This window comes from Thamnophis sirtalis, unplaced genomic scaffold (assembly GCF_051295495.1).
Source record: "Thamnophis sirtalis isolate CommonGarterSnake01/CBP01778 unplaced genomic scaffold, rThaSir2_p1.2 scaffold_4, whole genome shotgun sequence".
Taxonomy (NCBI): domain Eukaryota; kingdom Metazoa; phylum Chordata; class Lepidosauria; order Squamata; family Natricidae; genus Thamnophis; species Thamnophis sirtalis.
In genome coordinates this window covers 48,547,027-48,571,309 of record NW_028261384.1, presented here as the reverse complement: position 1 = coordinate 48,571,309, position 24,283 = coordinate 48,547,027, and the positions used below count along the sequence as shown (strand labels likewise).

The 24,283-nt window shown below is 34.8% G+C and overlaps 1 protein-coding gene and 1 long non-coding RNA gene across 11 annotated transcripts in view; one reads left to right on the top strand and one right to left on the bottom strand.

Annotated features, from left to right (window-relative positions):
- The window catches only part of LRRC3B (leucine rich repeat containing 3B), an 82,442-nt gene that overhangs the window by 4,086 nt on the left and 54,073 nt on the right, over positions 1–24,283 (bottom strand). For 3 of the 9 annotated variants that reach the window (XR_015696360.1, XR_015696355.1, XR_015696358.1), the window contains exons 2-5: positions 17,487–17,639; positions 14,946–15,925; positions 12,649–12,779; positions 2,408–3,741 (exon numbers count right to left, since the gene is read on the bottom strand). Coding sequence is in view for 1 of the 9 variants with exons in the window: in XM_087712879.1 (XP_087569005.1) it covers positions 14,984–15,760 (777 nt within the window). In the remaining 8 variants the exon portion in view is untranslated. Of the gene's footprint in view, positions 1–2,407; positions 3,742–11,299; positions 12,780–14,945; positions 16,194–17,486; positions 17,640–24,283 lie in introns of those variants that run through there. The other 6 variants (XR_015696357.1, XR_015696359.1, XR_015696356.1 and 3 more) reach the window with 6 other exon arrangements.
- Positions 3,654–24,283, top strand: part of LOC148045834 (uncharacterized) — a 200,049-nt gene continuing 179,419 nt past the window's right edge. For both annotated transcript variants that reach the window (XR_015696363.1, XR_015696364.1), the window contains exons 1-2: positions 3,654–4,723; positions 16,941–16,981. This is a non-coding gene — a long non-coding RNA (uncharacterized LOC148045834). The remainder of the gene's footprint in view (positions 4,724–16,940; positions 16,982–24,283) is intronic.

Below are 24,283 nucleotides of genomic sequence, written 5' to 3'. Positions count from 1 at the left end.
TGGATGCAATCATTCTGAAATTTGTGCAAATTTCATGCTTTTGATCTCTGTTAATTGTGTTTCTGCTAAGCTTTTGGCAGTTTGCTGCTGTTCTAGCTCTGAGAAAACAGGCTTTAGAAATGTAATGGGGAAAAGTAAATATCGCTTAAAAAGCCACTGTATTGCTGTGAAAGGACAGCGTCTTATTAAATTTTATATGTGCGATTGAAGTGTTGTGAAACCCAAGCACTTTCTTCTTTAATTAAACTTGCCCATTTCTTCCTTTTAAGAAGAAAATGTCAAGTTAGAAAAAACAAAATTAAAATTAATTATTCAGATTTGACACTCAGGCAGTAGGAAAAGGCTGCACTTTAAAAAAAATAGTTTATGGTAAATTTATTCAGCCTGCTATTTAACAAAGAACAAAATAGATTTAGAGGACAGGAACCACAGCACAGTAGAAGAGTTAATGCTGTTTATATGAAAGGTTGCTGTTCACTTCCTAGCACCCCAGTGAAATAAACTATCAGACATTAACAATTCATTATTGCCATGCATGCTAAGGTAGAAATCATACAATGAACAAAAGTGTGCTGCAATTTTGCATTTTTTACTTTCCATCTCATCTCCATCTATACAGAAAATATTTTGATTTGGGTAATGTAGTAATTACTAAGATATTACACAAGCATTGTGTAATCAGTGTTAGTAGTAGCCAAAAATAAATAAAATAAAATACAATTTGATGACACACACACATACACGAATCAAAGCTTTTTAGCTTAGCATATCATGTACAACTGATATGTAGAGAGACCCGAAGGATTATTTTCTCCCCAGGAAAAGCAATCTTTAGTATCACTGAATTTAATCCTTGGAAATAGTGCCAATTTGAAATTTCAGGCAATGGCTCAATATACATCCTATTTAATGTTATTGAATAGGTGGGCAATATATGGCTTTATGTAGTTATTCTTAGACTTCCGTTTCATGATCTCACAGGATTGGCCATGCTGATGAAACCTTGAATTCAAGACCATTTGTTCTTTAGTCACGTTCAACACCCCCACCCTTCTTTTTCACTTGTTTGAAAACCAAACAAAATGAGTTGTTAAGATGAATTTCTTTGCAGTTTTGAGTGAATTGCATTTGGTAAATTAGTCACCAAAGCAAAAAAAATAAATAATCCCAGAAGTTTCTAACTCTTATTTCAATGCCCTATAAAATTGGGTACAAATTATAAATATAATTTTAACAATATTCTTCAAAGTATATTTGCTTAGTTTTTTTTTAAATTTAAGGTTCTTTTATCAAGATTTTCTTGTTGCTTTTCTTGTCTAATTTCTGACCAGCTTTTTGTTTATAAAATTCAAGATAATTCTTGATTTTGTTTGGGTTCTAGTTTTGATTTTTTTAAAAAAAAGATAATGTACAAGTTGCACAATTTAGCTACTACAGCCAGAGGCATCCACAATGTATATGTGTGGGGGTGTATGTGGATATTTGTAAAAAAAAATCAAGATGACAGTTTCAATCATGCAATCATGATTGACATCATGAACAGAAACAGCACCTGATGCCCCAGCTGTAACACTTGTTGGCAGCAACAAATTATTCAGGATATCATTTATTTCAAAAATAGGCCTAGGATAAATTGTGATAATTTTGTGCCCTAGTGGTTCCTATCCTTATAGGTTGGAGTTAATGAGAGCTGGTCCCAGGCATCTTGCAAAATGTTATTTTCTTTGATGATGCAAAAAAAAGATCTCTTCCAATGTTCTATTAGTTGTGCTAGGTGGCTCGAAAAGAAATATATTCAAAACATATTTCTTCTCAATGCACAATTCTCCAGCAACAGCAGGTAAAGCAGAATTTAACCTCTGGCAATGGTTTTGCTCATCTCAGTTGAACATGTAATAATTCCAAATGTATACAGTGAAATCCTTTGACATTGGCATGGCCATTAAAAAGGGGAAAGGAATGCATGTCATTTTTGTGGGCTTTCACATTTGGAAATCACGCAGTCAAAATAGCATGTCACCCTATGAATAATTCCTTCAAAGGAAAGGATGATCTCCCATGCTATTTTATAATCATAGAAGTCATTCAGGAAGCAATATAATGAGAACTAGTCACAGAGACAGAATGAAATCAATTCTATATTCTTTATATTTAGGACAACATGTGTTGTCTTCCAGTGTAATGGGATGGAAACTGAGTAATTAAACTAAAAATAGAAGAGAACAAAAGTTAAACATGTGAGAACTACACCAGGCATTTGGAAGGTATAAAAAGCTCCATCAGAGTCTGTATTACCAAACCCATGCATTTAAGCCAGGTGAAAAATCTGAGCTGGTGCACTTATGATAAGACAAAAATAGCCTCTTTTCCTTCAATATTTGACAAAGTTAATAAGAGTAAATGGAAATTTTCTAACAGGCACTTTATTCACACATTAGATTAAGACATAAAGATAAATAAGAGAAAATACAATAGCAGTTATGGTTTAGCATTTAGCCTATATGTTCCAGACACTTATGAGTTGCATTCACAATCTTTTGAAAACAAAAATTCATACAAGAACAATTTTCACAGGCTTATGGGACACAACTTGGGCTATCCCCTATAAATCTAAACAAGTGCATGGTGCAACAAAATACTGCAGTGAGAGACATTTCAGTGTTCCATTAATCATCTTCTCTTGACCTCCTATTAATTTTAGTTGTTTCTGCTACAAAACTGTTTATGGCAATTGAACACACCTAGTAATTATCTGGGAAATATAACTTTTCAGATTTTACTTTCATGTTTGATTGTCAACAATTTCTCACACACATCATGTCTAGGTTAGACTACCACAGGGCATTTTACATGGAGTTTCTTTTGAGTCTTCTTAGAAGCAGCATTAGGACCAGTCTTCTGGCAGGTGAAACCAATCCTGAAAATATAGCATTGACTTACAATAGACTTCAGAATATTTCTTTTACAGCTCAGCATTCATGTATCTGCAATTTAATTTATTTCAAATAAAACCAACCCATCAATTGTTTCTGATCCTAAGTAAAGGTATAGATAATCCCACCAATCGGTGAAGCAGAAGACAATGTTCTTCCATTATCACCCCATCTCAATGGAATAGACCTATCCAGAGTTCAAGACAGCATTCTCTATTAATAATTTTTAGAAAAGCAGTAAATGTTGAGCCTTTTTGCAGTTTTTGTTTCAATTTCTATTTTTTTAAGCATTGTCACTGGATAATAGATGCCAAATGAATTAATGGCTTTATCAATTTTGATTAGTATTAACTATTTATTGATTTTATTTGAATATATTATTGCCATGCATTTTTAGGAATTTGGTGGTATATAAAATCTGTCTGTCTTATCTAATCTATTCATCCATCCGTCATCTATTTCTATCACCTATTTATTTCCACCCATTCCACCAAACCTGCTCTTACTTTTTTTTTTCAAAGGTGCTCCTTTGATACAAAACTGGCTGATACTTACATTTAAACTTTGCAGAATTTGGAATGAGAAATTCCATTCAGCAACCCAAGCTTTGCCACTCATCAATGGGTAGGTAGAGAGGATTTGCTTCAGCAGATGGTCAATGAGGCAAATAATAATGGTTGTCTCAAGCCACTGGAAATGTGATAGTACACACTGGTCCATATGTGAAAATAACTGCTTGAATTGGCCATAGGAATGAATCTCAGTCTATTTCAAAATGTTTTATAGTTCTGAGGACTTCTGCTGTGGACTAAGAGTGAGAAAGCACTGTCAGCAATTGTTTCTGTCATGATTATGTATTTTGAACATGTTAAGATCCCAGCAAAGATCTCTATGTCACTGTGGGATTATTGTTTTTATCTTCTTTTAGCAGACTTCCATTTGCAGAGAAATTGGCACAAGACAGTAAAGGTTATGATCTAAGATAAACAGAGCTTCCAAGTTCATGTATCTTTATATTATCAAGTTGCCTCAGCAATTTGCCCATGAATAATAAAAGTGTGTTCTCTCTTCTTTAGTCTCATTCATAACAGACAGTTCCAAGTGCAATGACCGTGTTTTCTTTCCATTAATCATTTACTATTTTCAAGCACAACTCTTGCCTGGAAATTTTTAGAGGGCAAGATGTACAGTCTATGATATGACATCACAACAAATCCATTTTATTTTTATCATACAAAGAGTTGCAGCACCTAGAGACGAATCCATTTTTGTCATCTCTAATTCTACACTGTATGTCACTGCTCAGGTTTCCCAAATCTCTTGCTATCAAGGTGCACTAGATATATTCCAACATACTAGGGTTATGACAAATAGAAAGAAAAGGCTAATACTACTGCATTTATTTTTTCTTGTTTTCATCTCAGTGACCCAAGAACAACAGAAAGAAGTTAACAAATCCACTTTGCAGGAAAAAGCATTTAATTTATATACTGGCATTAAATATTTGAACGTTATCAATTCATGTTTGAATCTTTTCATCTCATTGAATATATATGTATCCTTTACAGAAGTGTACAGAATAAGTGAAATGATATTAGCAATGCTGGCACAAAGCCATATCACACAAAAAGATCTGGTGTCTTTAGAGCTCAACATTCTCTGGCCGTCACATTACACACTGCTGGCTTCAACGTGGTTCCAGTAGCTTCCAAATGGGAAAAACAAGTCTGAACCTTGGCAACTCCTAGGGAAAGCAGAATTCTTTTTTCTCTCCCTCCTACTCTCCTGATGTAAGTTCGCATATACTTGTCAATTGCCTGTACCAATTTTTTTTTGAAGAAAAGGTTTCAAATTAAAGTCAATGAGTTGCATGTGGTCTTAGAGCTGCAAATTACTCACTTCTGCTCTGGAAAAATAATTTAAAAACATACACAGTGATGTACTGTATCTGTCATCTATAATTTTACTCTGGAAAAAATTGAGAAAATGCATCAAAATATAATTAAACTATGTAAGAGAGCCTGATTAGAGTAATGGTTAAGGCAGCAGCCTAGAAAAGGGAGCCCATGAATTCTAATCCAGAACCAAATTGAAGTTTAACTATTGGCATTCTAAATTCCAAACTTTTTCTTAAAACAATTGGACTCATGTTTAGTCACTGGGGTCCTTTAGAGCATTGATCAATCACTGGTGGGGAAATGACAGAGGATTTGTAGGAAAAACCAAGGCTCTGCTCTGGTTTCACTCACTCTGAAATAGGCTCTACTACTGTGTTTGGAAAGGAGAAATTATTTGGAAGTTAAAAGAATGGAGAGAAAATTATGCCAGCTGGTGTAAATCAACAAGCTGCCACTCTGGCCTATTAACAAGTTGTTAATAGCATTGAGCATGTGAATGGCTAAACTTTGTTATGTTAAGAATGTTGAAAGAAAGGAAATACCACATAATTAAAAGTATCAGCACAGCTAGGTGCTACATTGGGGTCTGTTTTGTTGGTGCCTTTCATTGTAAACCCCATATTGATCAGCTAGCAAGGTTTTGGGCACTGAATACTTCAAAACTAACGTATTCATAGGTCTTTGATGATTTGCATTAATATTTAGGGTAAACTTTTTGTTGTTAATATCTTGCACTGATTCTGTCTTAGTTCTTAATGAATATTCTAGAAGATCAACAAAAAACATAATAGTGTTTTCTTGTGGTGATCAACAGAAATTCTGTAGGTCATTAGGTATTTAACCTCAGAAGAGCAAAATTTGTCTCTATCAGACAAAACAGCATTAAAATTATTAAACAAATTCAAAGCAATCAACTTGTACTTTGTATAACCTTCTTAAAAGTTCCCTCTCCCACATTGTCTTCTTCAGCATAACATATTACAAAGTGAACTGGAGCCTTGAAATGCTGTAAAGTAAACGTGTTTATCTTTAAATTACAATAAATCTCTTTGGTTTTTTACAATAATAGAAAGAAATGCTGCCAACACAATCATCTAGGCTTATACAGATCAAAGGGAGAATGACCTTTTCTAACATTTTGCTGCTGTGGCAACTAGAGGAAACAGGCTGCAAGTGTCCCATGGTTACTTTTCAACTTGTTAACTCAAGTCCACAGCAGGTGGGGATGGACAGGCATTTGGCTGATAGAAAAAGAAATTTCTTCTGGAAAATGTTTAAAAATTGCTCTGACAATGTTTTGAAACATCGCTGCCAAGGCTAGTATTTTACAAATGTTTATTAAGATAACTGCTTCTCATCATCCTAAAATAGTGTTTTTATAATCAATGGAGCAAGTTAGTTAACTTATTCTGCTGGTTATCTACTAGAGTATACAGTAGCTGCAAGAAATTCATTATAAATATGCCTAAACCTGGATTCAATCATTTGTATTTAAGTAGGGATGGGTTGGAAACATAGCTGTTGGTTTGAAACAATAGGCAGATGGATTTATGTTCCCTGAAGCTTGCCCCAGGCTATGTGCTGCAAATAATTGTTCTATGTTTGTCATTCCTAAAAAGTATTCTTCTTAGCATAACAATAAGTAATTCTGCCTTCGTCCATCCAGCCAACACAGTGCCCAAAATATTCTATCAATCTTTCAGTTCCATGATTCTCCTTCTTACTGAAAGCAAATGCTTTCCAGAAGTTCTGGACTACAGTTCCAAAAGTTCTTTGCTATTGGGGATATTCTTCAGGGTTAATTGAGTTGATTAGTTTGCCATAATTTAGATTATGCTATTGAATGACATGATAAGAATGTAAGTTTTAAGGAAAAAAACAGAAATCCAATTTCCCTTCCATCTTTGTTATAGTACCAGTAGCTAAGAGGAAAGACTTTCACTATTCTGGAGAATTTTTTTTTTTATGAGTTGGAGATGAAATTTAGATATTGCTTCTGGTTATATTCCTACCTCTGTTTTTGCTATGCAGTAATGTATTTATTTTCAGGATGCAGCCCATATTTGGAATTTAGTAGCACTTTATAAAAATCGCAGAAGGATTGAAAAGTGGAATTTATGTCATACCAGTGAGAAATAAACCTAAAAATAAAAATACTAATAAGGTCTAAGCACCTAAATATACTATACTGAAAAACTGAAAATATATTAAGGAGTTGAGTCTAGGGAGATTTCAGAGAGATAATGGATTCTATCTTGAAGGGTCTCAAAAGGAACATTGAATCCCAACAGTTGCTTTGTCTTTCATTATTCTGAGAGTTGCCTTATAATTATAGCCTTGCTTTGTTTCGCACTTGATGGTTACACCTCCTTAACTCTCCTGCCTTGTAATCTTTGAACAATAGGAGGCCTGGAAATGTCCACTCTCTTCTGATATATACAAAGATAGAGAATTTTCTAAAATGTACAAAGCCAATCTATATACATTGTATAGCTATAGAAACTATTTTAATGCTATATATACAAACAGAGCAGAAATAACAATCCATTGAAGACAAAGCCAACAAACATATTCCAAGTTTTGTTCCAGGTACATTACATAGCTCTTAACATTAGCTACGGACTAAGTAGAATTTGCTGTGCTCTTCTCTTCTGTAAGATGAATCAGCTTCTATTGCAGTCTTTCAGGACTTATCAGGTAGCACACTCTAGGTCATCCATCACCGATAGAACCAGGAGTAATTCAGGCAAAAATAGCAAGAGCGTTCAATTGTATTTGCTTAATCTGCATGTGAATGTATGTAAGTAAAGCATTTCATTCTGGCTTGGAAGAATTCATCATTTTCTTATTTTTCCTTTTCTATCTTTTCTTCTGTTATCTTATCTTCTAAATCAGCAGCTTCCAATTTTTTGGGCACCAGGGACCGGTTTCCGTGGATTGGTGGGGTGGTGGTTTTGCATGCTGCCTGGTTGGGGCTTCAATTGTTTGCATGGACAGGTTGTTGACATGCTGCGTACCGGTGCTGATTCATGGGTAGGTATCCTGTTCTAAATAGTGATTTCTCTTTTACCGAACATATTCAAACAAAAATTGGACAGCTGTTGTGAATGCTTTAATTTGAATTCCTTTATGGAACAGAAGGTTGGCTTGGATGCTTTAGATGCCCTTCCCAATTCTATGTTTTAATAATAATAAGATTCTTTTTAACAGCTTGAGGATAAAGGAAAAACACTTGCCAAACAAAATATACATATAAAGAAACAAACACCTACATAAACGATTCCAGGTTGGTGCAAACCAGGATTAGAGATTAAATGAGGCAAGATAGTTGATAGCTTTAAAATAAGAGAAATTATACTTCATACAAGAAGTTTCCATTCAATTCTGCATATATACCAGTTGCAAAGCGTCCAAATTTTGATCACACAATCATGGGGATGCTGCAAAGTCATAAGTGTGGAAAACAGTCATAAGTCACTTTTTCAGTGCTCTTGTAACTTTGAACAATCATTAAACAAATGGTTGTAAGTGAAGAATTATCTTAACTCATTCTTACGCTCTTACAAGTAAGAATAAAAAGGAGGTGTTATAAGGATGGATGGGAACCAAAGCTTTCCCATTTCCCCAATTATTCCCAGAATGCAAAGTGTATTACAATGGTGATTATGGATTCTAAAAAGATTAAGATTTGGATATTGGGGTGGGGGGAAACTAGCTATCTAAAATCTTGGGAAACTTAGATATGTTAGTCTATCTTAGAATAAGACAACATTCTAATCACTAGTGGAAGCTCAAATGTATTCAATTATTTCAAATGTTTTCTTCTCCTTTGCATTTTAGGTCCTTCTGATTTTAGGGATTTGTTGTTATTATTATCTTAATTGATTTAGAAATACTCTGATCATAATTATCATGTATTTACATCAATCTGATTAATCCTACCTATGAATTTCAGCCCTAGGATCAGATTTTCATCCAATCCCCAAAAGTTGGTTGCATTTTTAAAAGACGTATTTCATAGATCTGAGACTAGCCTCTTACATTTCTAGTAAATGCAGATTTAGCAGAAAAGAGATACATTTTCTTCTCAGAAATTTCTCCAATTTGCTCTCTCTGCTGTAAATTATTCAACACTTCTATAGAATTTAGTAATGGGCAGGAGAAGAGGCTTTTGCAAAATCAAACTCCAGTAACATGTTTATTCAGAAATACTAAATCTGTTTATGTTTATACATATTTTCTAGTTAGTCTTGGTAACTTGGTAACAGTCAAAGAACAATAGGATAATTTTATTATCTTTGCTTTATTTTTTTAATAACAAGCTAGATTACATTTTTTAAAAAAACAGAAAATTAACATGCATAAAGAATTTATATTTGTTTTTTCCTAGGATAGTAGTTGAGATTTTCACCCAGACTGCATCTAGATGCTTTTAAAGACTAAAAGTGCTAAGGGAATAATGCCAAATTGGAAGCCCCTTTAATGGAACTGGTAAACTATAGGCAATCGTTGAATTATGAATGTAAGGGAGTCTGCCAATTACATTCATAACCCAAGGATTTGTTGGAGTGAATCACATTGAATAAATGTGAAACTCTCTGCCTTCACCCAGTGCATGGAGGGCCTAGTGTTTTCAACCACCCAACCCAGAGACATCTCATGTTCCCAGCCCCAATCCTGCCCAACTGAGTCCACTTACCTTTTAAAGATCTCAATGAGCTGTCTCCTCTCCAGCCTCTCTGCAATGGTTTCACTTTGATCAAAGTCTTGCCGGAGACTAGAGGGACATTGTGTCCTCCTAGGCTGATCGTCTTTGTGAAAAACCTTTGCCGGGAAGAACGGAGCCCAGGATGGATGCACCAGCCTTTTCTGGGCTCCTTTCTTGCTGGCAAAGAAGACAACCCGAGTCTATGGGGATACAATCTCTTGCCCCTGCAGGCTTTGGCAAGAAAAGGGCAAACGGAGGGAAAGCCTGAAGAACTGAAGTATTTGTTTGGAAAGCCTTTGGCCGCAGATCTCCTCCAGGCTGCAATTCGCAGAGAACAGAGGCTTAAAGTAGTGCAAGATCACTAGCATTAGATCTCGTGCTCCTGATCTTGTGTTTTCTCGCACGATTTTAGGCCTCAGTTTTCTGTGAATGCACTGAAGGCCTGAGGAAATGAAGAGGCAAAGAAACCGAAGGCTTGCTAGATCTTCACAGGCCCAGTGCCTATGGAGACCTGGCTGGGGCAGGAGGAATAGACAGGGCAAATATTGCAGTGCCTCTACAGTCATTTGTAAGGGTGAGCGACTGCTGTGGTAATGCAAGATTCATAACATTGGGACTGTGTTGTAAGTACTTTGGGAAAGGGTTTGTGTTGTAACTTTGAACAGTTGGCACAAGATACCAAGAAGATAGAATAAGAAACTGATGAGGAAGTGGGAGCTCTATTACATCTACAGAGCTTAGCTTAGTTTGATTATAGTTCACATGCATATAAATGTCTGAAATGTTTAAATATTTTATGTTCATAGTGCTCACTTCTATGAGATTTTTAAAATTATTAACATTAGGTTTTTTTTTACTAATAAAGATGAGCATTTAAATGCTCCTTTATTTTACAGAAAATGTTTGTAACTGATTTCCCCCACTTCAAAAACTAAGGATTTCAGAGATGTTACTCCCCCCCCACACACATTTCTTTTAAAGTTATTATGAATTTATTTCATCCATTCTGTTTGTGGGAGTTTGTGGGAGTAAGTGCATGTATGAATTCTGATCCTTTATTTTTAATTTGGAATTCCTGATTTTTGTTTTTTATAATACCAAAATGTATCCAAAGATGAAACTCTTTTCTAATTATATACATGAGTTTATACACATATCTGAAAAATTAAATTATTTTATTGTATATGCTTTAAGTGACTTAATGATTTTTCTTTCAAGCTTTGTCTTGTTGCTATTTATATTTTATTACTGTTAAAAAAGCTAATTGATCTAATGAAGAATGTATTTTATCAACAGCAATTGGATTTTATTCCTTTCTCTTTTGTTGACATTCCCCCTTTTTCAAGCATTATTTTGCCTGATCACTAAACTGAGTCAGAAAAAGAAAAAGGAAGGAAAAGTAGAGTGGCAGTAACATAAAATAGGTGTATGAGATGATAAGCAAAGCAATCCTGGATATATATTTTAACTCCATATATGAAATACAATGTAATCATACATGTAGTCATACATGTAAATGTATAAAAGTGATAAAATATAACAAAAATAATAACTATGTGAATGTATACCTGTAAATGTATGTAAGAGATTAAAAATAAAAAAACTTTTCAAAAAAGAAAAGAGAAAGTAAGTTTGAAGGGGAAAAAAACCTAGATGTTTCTTAGGGTTAAAAAGTAGGCTTTTGTTACATTCATAAAATAAAAGAGCTTATTTCTGTTTCCATTATGGAATAGTTTAATTAATTTCAAGCCTGGCAAGGAGAGATAAAGTTCTGAATATAGAATCACAGTTTGAATAGAGGATATGGTAACCGAAAAATGGACACTAATTTTATAAATTGGATGGATATTGTTCGTGATGTATTAGTGCTGTACATTAATAAATGGACAATGCCCTTCTTTTGACTACAGGTGGTTCTCAACTTACAAACACAATTGAGCCTCAAATTTCCATTGCTATGCAAGACAGTTGTTAAGTGAAGTTTGCCCCATTTTACAATCTTTCTTGCCTTAGTTGTTCAGTGAATTGCTGTAGTTAAGTTAATAAAATGGTTAAGTAAATCTGGGCCCCCTATTCACTTTGCTTGTCAGAAGGTTGCAAAAGGTGATCACATGACCCTGGAATACTGCAACTGTCGTAAATACATGCCAGTTGTCAAGCATCCAAATTTCGATCATATGCCCATGGGAATGTTCAATGGTCATTAAGTGTGAAAACTATTATAAGTCACTTTTTCAGTGACTCTAAACAGTCACCAAACAAATGTTTGTAAGTTGAGGACTACCTGTGTTTCTTTTACTAATGAGTCAATTTATGCTGATTTCATAACGTTTTCAAAACTAATATGTAATAAAGCAACTGCCCAGTTTAGCTGCTTTGTGATGAAGATTACTACTTGTTCCTGACAGCGGGGGAGACAGCATATAATCAATACTTACATCATCCCAATTCAATTAATCAACAAATCAAAACACTGAAACACTGGTTGGATTATATATTCCAAATAAAGGTTGTCTGGAAGGAAAAATTAGTGATTGGTTCTCCAATTTCAGTACTTTGAAATTTCTCAACTGAAATATGCTACAAAATATATGAGGAGCATATGAAGAAATTTAAGTGCTTCTGGATTGATTCAAGAAGTCGTCCGGTGTCTTTTCCTCCCTTAAAAAGCGTAGAAACTGTTGATACCCAGTTGTCAGAAATCAGTATTATAGTATTAAAACATTTCATAAATAATTAACTAACTAACTAACTAAAATCTCAACATTAACTTAATCATGTTAACTAACTAACTAATTAACTAAAATCTCAACATTAACTTAATCATCTTAGTGATTATCTTGATTTGGTTCTGCACCCTCTCCCCCACTTCAGTGAAAGCAGATACCTTCAAAATCAGAACCAAATTCAGATAATCACTAACATGATTAGGTTAATGTTGGGATTTTAGTTCTCTAAATTCACAGCTAGCTTAGGAGTGTGTGAGACATAGCACAAATTAAATAAGGTTATTGTACGCATTTCAAGTTTGTGTGAAGAATTAATTGCACTGCATTGTATGATTGTACGTAACGGGCTGAGGCCCAATGGAAGGCCTGTGTTCCATTACCTTCAGATGCCAGTTCACTTTGGGTATATTTCTTCGTATATAATGAAGAACAAGAGATTCGAAACAGTATAGCTAAAGAAAGGTATTAAAATATTGAATCAGTATGGCCCAGATCCAGAAACACTTGAGTTCTGAAAAACAAATAAACAAAAACTTGTAAAGAGAGATTACCAAGGTGAGAGTACAGTGAGACACCCAAAACTGTAAGAATGGTGGCACAAAATCGAAAGTTCAGAATGAGCTGAAATTAGCAGAGTATTAGAAAAATGAACAGGTTTTCTTAAAGTATATTTAAAGGAACAAAAGCAAAATGCGAACATAACTATCCAAGTCCTCTTTTGACCATATCATCTCTTAACAAGAAGCAGATATTTTGCCAGTCATGAGCATATTGAAGGAATGAAGCTCAAGACTGACATAAGCAAGGTCAGGAAATTGCAATTTCTCACGAATAGTTTAGATATCTAGGGCTTTATGAACTACATGGTAAGTTGCTAATGGTATGACCAAACATGAATTATCTCTGAAAAAATCCTTGAGACCTTGTGATATGCTAGGTGACTGGAGAAAGTCAAAATTCATATATTTGTTCAATAGATGGACTCAAGAAATTACAGACCAATCTAAAATTGATATGTGGTTGGGAAGACCTAAAGATGAAAATAAAGACAGCAATCTGTAAGCACCTTGAAAACAATGAAGATACTATTTTCAGCATATATTTGTTAAAAATAAATCTTGCTAGATTAAATTTGTCATATTTTAATCAAGTTGCTTGTTAGGTTAAAATGATAGAAAAACAATTCTGACTGAACATTAGAAAAAAATTAACAATATTTTGTTAGGGGAAAAATTTACTTTCAGAGCTAGTTTTCTCCTTGTCATTCAGTGAAGCTGGAGGATACACAGCTGTCTGTTAGACAGAAATGTTTTAATTTGGATTTCTGCACTCAACAGGGAGTTAGATAATAGTCTGACGGTCCCCATCAGCTCAATGGTTCTGTATAAAAGTGATTCTAATAGAAAACCTCTATATGGTTCCCTTAGCAGGTTGCAGAAATGGTTCGCCACTGCTTTTTTTTTACTTCCTAGTGTCAATAGCTCTGAGATTCCCCTAACCTAATACTGACAATAACTGGGCTTTCAATAACAGGGATCCTGATCTGTTACACAGGTTCTAATTATACAACAAGTTCCTATGGATTTTAAGGAGCTAATTTTATTATTTGATTAGGAACCAGCCCACTTCATCAAATCTTGACAAGATTTTCTATATCTATCTCACTTACAGATACACAGTAAAAATTGAAGATTGAGCCAAAGAACTGCGAACTATTTGCATATGCTCTTTCATATATATGAAAAATAATTTATATAATAATGGATGTGGATTTTCTAAAATTTAGAATGAAAGGAGAGGGAAGAAAAATTATACTTCAATCTCAATTCAAAATAGATTTGTAGATACATTCTCCAATGCTCTCTTTTAAACTAAAACAAATACTATTCTAACACTTCATATACATCTATTCAAATGCAACACTTTATGTTCATTACAATAAACTACTTTCTAATATTCACCAGATATTTTAGAAATCAACTCCCCAAATCCGCAGCAGATAAGACTTGAAACTCAAAATTTAAGTACCAGGTTATAGAAAGCTGCGGTGTTGCATGGCAGCCAGAATAAAAATATATGAGTGCCAAAATCAATAGTAAGTTGATCATTTGAATTCAGCAGATTGGAACTAACCAAACATTAACTTGATAATATCAAAATGACAGTTGTATACTTGGAACATAGAATGGTACTATGTCGTATAATAACATAATCTCTCTCATAAATATATCAATACATATCAAGGTTTAGATATATCTTCAGAGAGCCAATTTCGGGAAATTTGAATTGGCCTGATTCAAAATCACTTTTTGATCAGTGTAAATCTGTGATCTGTCCACATAGCAATAGCCAAACAAGGCTTATAAGGCAGTCTTTGGGTCAATAAATTACTCTGCATTTACATGGTTCAAAGTTTAGCTTTTATTTGGTTTTAAATTAAAAAAATAAATTTCATTATTAAAGAGTGGAATGAGTCTAAACTAATGTTTACATTTTAGTTCACTTCGTTTAGAATACCACCAGAGAAACAATAAAAGAGTACTGTTATTATCCCAAAACAGACATCTTTTTTTTAAGAAAGGTTGACAGTGGCAGAATTCAGTTTAATTGGAAAAAGTCTTTAACATATTGACCACGAATGTTAGAAGGAAACAGCTGGTATCCGTGCTCTCCATACCTAATGGCTATCTCAGTCTGTCACAGGGTTTGGGCTCATTATACAACAGTGCTAATGTCATCTGCTTCATCTGGTTTTTTCTGCCTGCTTGGCAGAGATTTCAAGTACTCCAGGTGCCGGCGTGCATCCTCTTGATTTTGCCGCACATAGTAAACTACATAGGATATCACCATGGTGAACCAGCCAAACATGGTGACTAGCATGGCATAATCTGTTGTCTTTTTAGGAATATTACATAGGTCAGCATCAGCTGCATTGAGAAATGGCCTCCCAGCATGTTCATCTAAATCGGAGGTCTTACAGATGACACTGTTGGCTGTTTCATGGTTGGAAGCCATGCTTCTCAAGACTTGCTGAAGGGTGCAATCACAGTGCCAAGGGTTGTTTGCAATTCGAGCCCTAGCCTTCAAGTTGTTAAAAGCATTTTTGTGCACACTTTTAATCCGGTTGTCTGACAAGTCTAGCATTTGCAAGGTTTCTGCCACCCCTTTGAAGGAGTGCTCATCTATGAATTCAATGATGTTTTTGGATAAGTTGAGGACTTTCAATTGGTGCAAGTCCTTGAAAATCTCATTTGGGATGGATGTAATCTGATTGGAGTCTAAATAGAGGAGGACAGTTTCAGGAGGAAGATCTCTGGGTATTTCTTTCAGGTTCGCATTGCTGCAGCTGACATTCAAACCTCCAGAATGAGAACAAAGGCAACCTTTGGGGCACATACTGGCAGAATGAAAGCATAGTATCATGAGGACAAAGCTTTGTAGAAGCAGACACATGGAGAGGGAGCGAGTTAACCACAGGTCTACCAAATGCATGCTGGAATGTCAGCATAATCACCCAACCGCTTCTCATTTACCCAACAGTGGTAGCAAAGTGTCTCAGGAACAAAACTGCAACCTCATTCTCACCAACAATGGAAGTCAAGAACAGGTTAGTATATAGACATCTTCATGGTTGGTTTGCTTTTTAAAAGGACATTCCTGGAAAAGGAAAAAAAAAACCTTTTAGAAGACTGTGAGGGGTATGTTTTAAATGATGTCAATATAGCTTAAGGTACAACCAGGGCAAAACTATTCAGAAATAAGTTCACTGGGTTTTGTCCCCAGATAAACATTTAGAGAATTGTAGTCAAATGGGAAATCTTGATGGCAAAGTCTAATTTAGTAAATGTCCAATAGGTTCAGTGTTACAAATGACCTTAAGATGTTCTTTCACTCTAATATCACTATTTCCAAAGCAGACTATTTCTTTTTTAAACACAGGTTTTCTAGAACAGCGGTAATAAAACATAATTACTTTCTTCCATTTACAGTAGCAGACACATTAACGAGACTTACACTGAGACTCATGCAGCAGTGACAAATTAAGCAACCATTTTTGTGGTTAATGACCTTGCACTACAATGTTCCATATTGCTTTAAATCCAAATTAAACTATTTAAGAAAGGAAGTCCTTTTTTTTTTTTTACAAGAATGTACTTATTTTTCAGACAAACCAAAATACTGATAGATCTGAAGTCATAAACATGTTTTTGCATCAAGTTCACAGGCATCCTAGTTAGGAAATTATGGGAGGTATACTGGAGTTCCAATCTAGGGAAGACTGAGTGTATTCATCTGCTTGTAAAGAATTTTGCTATAAAAGCTCTAAAAAAATTATCAGTGCTTTCTATGTATGTAAAATAAAACCTAATGACTTTTTTTAAAAAACCTGTTTTTTCAAGGAACTCAATTGAAAGGGGAGAGGGTTGCAATAACTTGAACAAAACCTAAAGACAAATTGTGAAATGTTGCAATACAGTATCTTTAATTTCTTCATTATGAAGTACCTCCATCTTTTCAATCATATGTATCACAAACACACATACTTTTATCAACAAGCTAAGAAGTTTGCATTTTTTCAAGCTATTTAAATATAAATGAAGTTAATTTTAACATGTAAGTAAAATAATACTAGGACTAGTAGTGAGTAAAATATCCACTCTTTTATTTTCAGATGTAATCTGGAGAAAGCCATCTTAGCAGTTGGGCAAATAGGTAGGTGACGTAAACGTTTACTACTGATAATGAATAGGTTTTTCATTATTGATACATGATGGTTATCTTACTATTTCTTAAGACAAATGAGTAAAGGCTAGATACTAGAGTTGTTGGGTGCAAGATGGGCAGCAAATAAATAAATAAATTCTATAAATAAATTAAGGCAGAAAGTATTCATTTCTTATGGTACCCAAGAACAGTGAGAAATGTTTCCCAACACATTTTTTTTGTAAATGGAGCCAGCAGAGATGCTAAAGAGAAAATAGTACTGAACCTCTTTTAATATGAAAACTGCTCCAAGTATATTTTAGCATAGCTTTAATACCCACAAATGGGATGAATAAATAAAATATACAGCAATATAATCTTAGAATTTGAGTTAATTATTATCATATCAAGAGAATGCTATCTCTGACCTAGGATCGGAGTATTGAGAAAATAGCAATTAGCTCTCTATATCATTAAAAAAAACACAATATAGAATAAGATAAGATCCAAGAACCTGTCAACTTATTGTAGTTCAGTTACTTTGATGAAGTGCCTTAGGGATTGGAAGGAAGCTTCTTAATTTGCTCCTTTTTTCTGTCAAAGAGGTAGAAAGAGATCTTGCTGAGTGAATCACATGGTGCCATCTCATATCTTATGGCCAGCAGATCTTAAAGAAAAGAGAAACAAAATAATTGTTTTATAAGGTTGGGCAAACATTGGAAAAATCCTATAATCCATAGGAAATAAGTAAACACATATATTTTGATGATTGGAACATACAGGGTTATTTTGATAGAGAAATCAAAGGAAAGGGAACTTCTAGTTGAATTCTAAGAGAAATATAAAGTTTGATGCTGTAATTACTTTTGAGAACAAGAAATTAAAAGCTTAAAGAATTAAAGATGTGTTTTATATAATTTTGATATAGGTGAGGGGGTGGAGAGAGGGGGAGAGAGCTGGTAAGAGTATGGGGATTTGGGCTGCATAAATCCAGATGACAATTAGAATACACCAAAGAATTAACATTTTCTGTATTTCTTTTCTGCCTTTTGAATTATATTTTCTCAGCCAAACTAGTTCATTTTTACAAACACATCTCTAAAGAAAATCCTTGTAAATCCCATTCCTACCAATGAAATTTTACACAAACAAAACCATAATTACTCCCTACCCTTGCATTAAAATAATTTCTTATTTCTCATACCCCACTTCTGCCATGATATACATTTAAAGAAAAATAACTTTATTTTTAAAAAATTAAACTTAAATTCAACTAAGAAGTTTTCAGATTTTCTATTTGTAAAGGGCCTGTTAACTTTCTGAAAACTGGGCTGTCAGACCAGAATTTTAGGAGCTATGTAGGTGATGTGCTTTTTGTTTGAGGTTGATTGTTTAACTAGGATTTCATGGATTTATTTCCAAAGACACTAGTGTGATGTGGGGACTATAAAACTTACATCAAACAATCAGCATTAGCATTTAGAGACTATATACAAAATTAAATCCTGGCAAAATTCTATGGAAATATATTTATTAATAACTGAGTTAGCAACAACATAGAAAGAAATCAGTGGGATAAGGCACAAAATCCAAGTACAAAAGAAAGAATTAGATGTTTTCCTCTATAGAATCCCTGCAGAGTTCAGTTTTTACTTGTGTGTCTCTGTCTATATGTGTGCGCACGATAAACATCCAGCATTATTTCTCCCATGCCCCCCAAAATTGATTAGGTACAATTGACTATTATTCTTCTACAACTATATCATTGTTAAATGTATTTTTAGAATTATGAAAAAAAATTTTTGAAGCAGATTTAAATATTTCATTCTTTTTATGAGGCATCAAGAATCTAAATAATATATAACCAACAGAGCAGATTTTGCTTTTAAAAGAAATAGAATCCAAGGAGAGAAAATGATATAAAATGAAATAAAAACAAGGAATGCTTACTAGATATATTTTCCATAATTATATAATTGAAAAAAGTATGGGTGGTTATCTTTCAAGTACAATATTAAATGCTTTCAAAATGTAGGCATGTAGAGTATGTAATGTATGTATGCATAAATAAATAAACAAACAAATAAATAAACAAATAAACAAACAAATAAACAAACAAACCAGAGGGGCTCAAATAACAGTAAGCCTATTGGGAGAAGAAAAATAATAAATAAATAAATACCAAAAATAAATTAGACAGAGGATTTCACATACTCCATTTACATTAATGGGAAAAAAGTAATTGTGAAAAATTTCTTTAGATTCTATTACAGGTAATCCTCAGATTACAACATTTCACTTAGTGACTGCTCAAAGTTACAATGTCACTTAAAAATTGATTTATCACCATTTTTCACACTTAAGACCACTGCAGCATCCCCATGGTCAATCACATGAACAAAATGTGGATGGTTGGCAACTGGTTCATATTTATGAGTTGTAATGTCCTCGGGGTCATGTGATCACCTTTTGCGACCTTCTGAGAAGCAAAGTCAATGATGAAGCCAGATTCACTTAACAACCATGTTCCTAACTTAATAACTGCCATGATTCACTTTATGAATATGGCAATAAGATTGTAAAATAAGGCAAAATTCACTTAACAAATATCTCACTCGGCAACAGAATTTTGGGGCTCAATTGTAGTTGTAAGTCAAGGACTACCTGTATACAGTTTATATAATCTGGCTGCTCTTGTCATGAGCTGGATTTTAACTTCCAAGGTACCCAAATAGTGTGCTAGCTGGAAGCATGGGGATCAAGACATGTGGAGGAGTTCAGACTAGGAAAGTTGCAGTAATATAAAATAGCAAATTATTCAAGAATACAAAATAGGAATACTTCTACTTAATAATTTAATCTCTAAAAATGTAAGTTGGTTATAATTATCCTGGTGGCATAGATCCTATTAGGGGAATTTTTGGCATGGAATGGGGGGAATTATAACAACAGCCACTTTGAGCTTTTATCCCTCCTGTGTGGACAAATATAAACACAAAGCAAACTGTAAAATTTAAGAAGTAAAATAAATTTTAAGAAAAGAGAACTGTAAAAAGTAGCACACAGATCTCAATTACACTATTAGAAGCAAATACTCAAGGTGGGCTTTGCTGAGGTAAAAATGGTAGTGATCTCAAGAGAATGAAGGCCCACAATCTTGTCATTTAATTTTTAAATATATGTTCCAACTCAGGGATATTCTATATTCTTCACATTTAGAAAAGAATGTTGATAGACATACATACACATACATACATATGGGGGGGGGGGGAATCAATTTGCTAATTGATAGAGTGGCAATACCAGATCAAAAAGGGGGCAGGGCCTCTGTGAATTGTGTGATTAAATTTCCAGAAATCTGATGTAAACCTCAGTTGAACTACAGGAACTTTCAAGTTTTACTGTGGGTGAGAAACTACAGTGTTTAATATAACGGAAGATCTAATGGAAGAAATGAGTGTTCTGATTTCTGCTCGGAAATTGGCATGAGAACAGAACAGCTGAGATTCCACAATTCTCCAAAACAACCACAATGATAGAAGTCTGGCAACAGTGCAACTGACATGAACTGAATACACTATCTTAGCCACTAATTCCGTAAAAGGATGTTATTCTATTATCTACCTTTTGGAGGTATTGTACAACTTCATTTGAGGAGTTGCTAATTCGAGTTTAGGAGAGATTGTGCATCCCTCCAATGGCTACATGAGAAAAATAAGCTTTGTGGCAAAAAGAAGTGCACTGAAACTTGGCTTTGCAAGAAGATGACATCACATTACTGTTGTGCATACCTAGGGCCAAATTATCATTGTGGCAGATGGTCTATGCCGGGAGCTATATTAAACACTATTGCAGTTTATGAATATAAACAGGACATACATGCTGTGCAATGTTTCCTACAGGTTTTCCGTTATAAGTACTAACTTATCACTTTAGAACAAGATTCCTAAACTTCTGAAAAACTGATCAGTTAAAAGGAAGTCAGTTTAGTCTCAATTTAAAGGTAAGCATAACACACAAATGTATCTTCCAATAAGAGGTAGAATTAGGATTCAGAGAGACAAAGCAGAAATTTGTTTGCACCTTGGCTGATAATCCTTATAGAAACAAACTCAGTAATGAGAAATTTCTTTATTAAGCCTAGGATGCAGGTCTGTGTCTGAAAAGTAATGCCTGGCAATAATAAGATAAAGTAAGGTAAACTCTTACCATTTAACTCTTTGTTTGGAGCTTCAAGACCGATTTTCAGTCTCTTGTAATTTAATGTAACCAGCCCACCTCCATCATTTTTCATTTATTTTCTTATTAAATATTATTTTCGATTATCACTCAAATGTTCAGCACATTATTACTGTCACACACTCCAAATCCACCAGGACTTGGTAAGTCAGTATAAAAATAGGAAACCAATGTCATTCTTTTAAAAGCTTATTTGTTGGGAAAGAGTAGAGATCTTCTCCCTCATGCCAATTTCACATAAGTAGAGTATTCTGTTCAAAACCATCTACCCAGAAAGAACCAGGTATTCCAGAACTCGTTATCAAAGAATATCAAAGAAAGTAGAGATTTCAGAGAAAATCTGCAGATGTGTTTGGGGCAAGTTCACCTCATCACCCTTGATTTATAGTACAATAAAGGCAAAATAAACCACTGATACCTTGGACAAACAGAATTATTTTGTCTTTTTTCAGCATTAATAACACATTTAGTTTTCCATATATGAAATCATGGCTACTGCATCAAGTACTGCTATTTATTTCAAGATGTAATTTAAGAAGCACATAATTACTACAAAGTTCCATTCATCATTTCAACGAGGAGTGTAGAGAATTAAGAGGTCTGTTTTGCAACGGTTTATTATATAAGGAGCTATGGAAAATACATACTACCATGCAGCCTTCTCAATATGGCTTTGTCTAGCTATTTTACATCTTATCTGTAATTCCTTCAGCTACCGCTGATCATGTTGGCTGGTTATCAAATCCAGCATGTCTGAAAAACTTCTGGCTGGAAACCATAAGATATAATAAAAATAAAAATCATGAAAGTAAATAGCTATAGTAGGTTTGCAGGCATTTTGCATACTGACCATAATTTTCAAAAACAATCCCCATCCCACCCCGTGCCTGAAGACAAAAGTTTTCAATCAGCATGTGCTACCTGTTCTAAAATACGTTGGTGAAACATGGACATTAACCTCACAACCAATACAAAAAATATGAATGGCATAAAGAGCCATGAAAAGATATATATTCGGCATTACAAGACAAGATAGTAAAGCCTCACATGGATTAGAGAGCAAATGAAAGTATACAATATCATTGAGAGCAAAATAATTAAAATGGAAATGGGTCACATAGCAAGATCATCTGATGGCAGGTGGACCAAGACAGCCATATAATAGACCCACTTGATAAAAAGCATCCACAAAAGAAAAAGATGGATTGATGGCATCAGCAAGTATTGTGGTCCCAGTTGGCAAAAGAAATCTGAGGACCATATTGGTCGCAAACTTGTAGAAGAAGCCTTCATTCTGCAGTGGATAGACAATGGCTAAAATGATGAATAAAATGATAAAAATTGGCTTATTATAATCATAGTTAACTAAGGCAATTTCCCACTATATTCAGAAAACCAGTGATTCAACTACATAATGAAACTGATAATGGGAAAAGGAAAGTTGCATTATGACTTCATAGCAGGAATTCTATATACTGGGCATGACAGTGATGTGCAGTCAGTGGAGGCAGGGCCTCACCACTGTCATCATGAAAAGAAAAGAAAAATTAAAAGGAAAAAGGCTGAGGTAGTTGCTGCCAGAGTCACAGTGGATGACTCTGCTTAGTGCTTAACTGTTTAAAAAAGCCTCTAAAAAAAGTGTCCTCTGCAGGAGGAGGCGAGAGAACCACATGCCTCATTTAGTCTATCTTTATGATCACTTGAGCAGAGTTAAGCAAGGGTTAAAAGCCGAAAAATTCCTTATGTAGATGAGGCATGTGGTTCTATCGCCTCCTCCTGCAGAGGGCACTTTTTTAAGACACTTTTTTTAAACAGTTAAGCAGAGTCATCCATTGGAGGCTCTGCAGCAGCTAACCCAGCCTTACCTTTTTCTTTTTACATTTTTTACATTTTCATCATGGCAGACAAGAGGAGAGTTGAAATCCTCTGTGAAACAGCTGAAAAAGGTATGTGGGTCGGAGGGAGGAATTCAAAATTATTGTAATTTGTATTATTATAAGTAATGTGTGTGTGTGTGTGTGTGTGTGTGTATGTGTGAGTTTTACCTGCCTCTGCTGGCGTGTGGGCTGGCACTTTATTTTTTATATAAGCCCTGCCGCCGCGCCAGCCATAGAGCGGGATGCGTCCCACTCAATGGCTGGCACGGCGCCAAGATTTTAAAGCCATACTGCCGCACCTGCCATAGAGCGGGACGTGTCCCGCTCTATGGCCGGCACAGTGCCAGGACTTTAAAGCCATGCTGCCATGCCCGCCATAGAGCGGGACGCATCCCGCTCAATGGTCAGTGCAGCACCGGGACTTTAAAGCCATGCCGCCGCGCCCACCATAGAGCGGGATACATCCTGTTCTATGGCGGAAAGCCGCACCGGGACTTTGGTGCAGCTTTCCAAAAGCCCCACCGAAGCCCCAGCGCTAGCAGACATAGGGCGGCAGACATAGAACGGCTTTTGCCCGCTTGCCTCACCGCACGTCACTGGGGCATGATTGTATCTTTATTGGTTCAATTACTGAAAAAAATGAGATATTAGGCTGAAATATCAAAGTAAATGTTTTTCATTTGCATATAACCCACTGGGAGAGAAATATATGCTTCAAAATGTCTTCAATCAGTTTACTATACATTCAAATTAAGAAATTATAGTCTTTGGAAAAAGCCAATCAGAGTTGTAAAAGAGGGCTTGGTTTCAAGATTGTCAGAGTTCCCTCTTTACACAAAACATGCTTCTTGTAGTTAGAGGAAGATTTGTTTTTCCACGCTTTGGCTGGAACTTCCCCAATCTACCATACTGAGGCAAAGAAACTATGTTAGTTGTAACAGTCACTGGATACTTGCTTTATAAGAATAGGGATACCTAAAAATGGAAAAGCAAGGTTTTTTAAACTGATGTTGAGTTGAGGCCTACATCAGTAGGTGAGAAATCTTAGGAATCTGATTTCCTGGCTATTATTTGTACAATTGGCAAAGTGAGCCTTTCAGGAATGTACCAAAGCTGGGAAGTCCAATGTTAAAGAGTTGGAATGTTGAAAATAATAAGGCTGATTGAGATGGAACTTTTCTCTAGATTACAAATC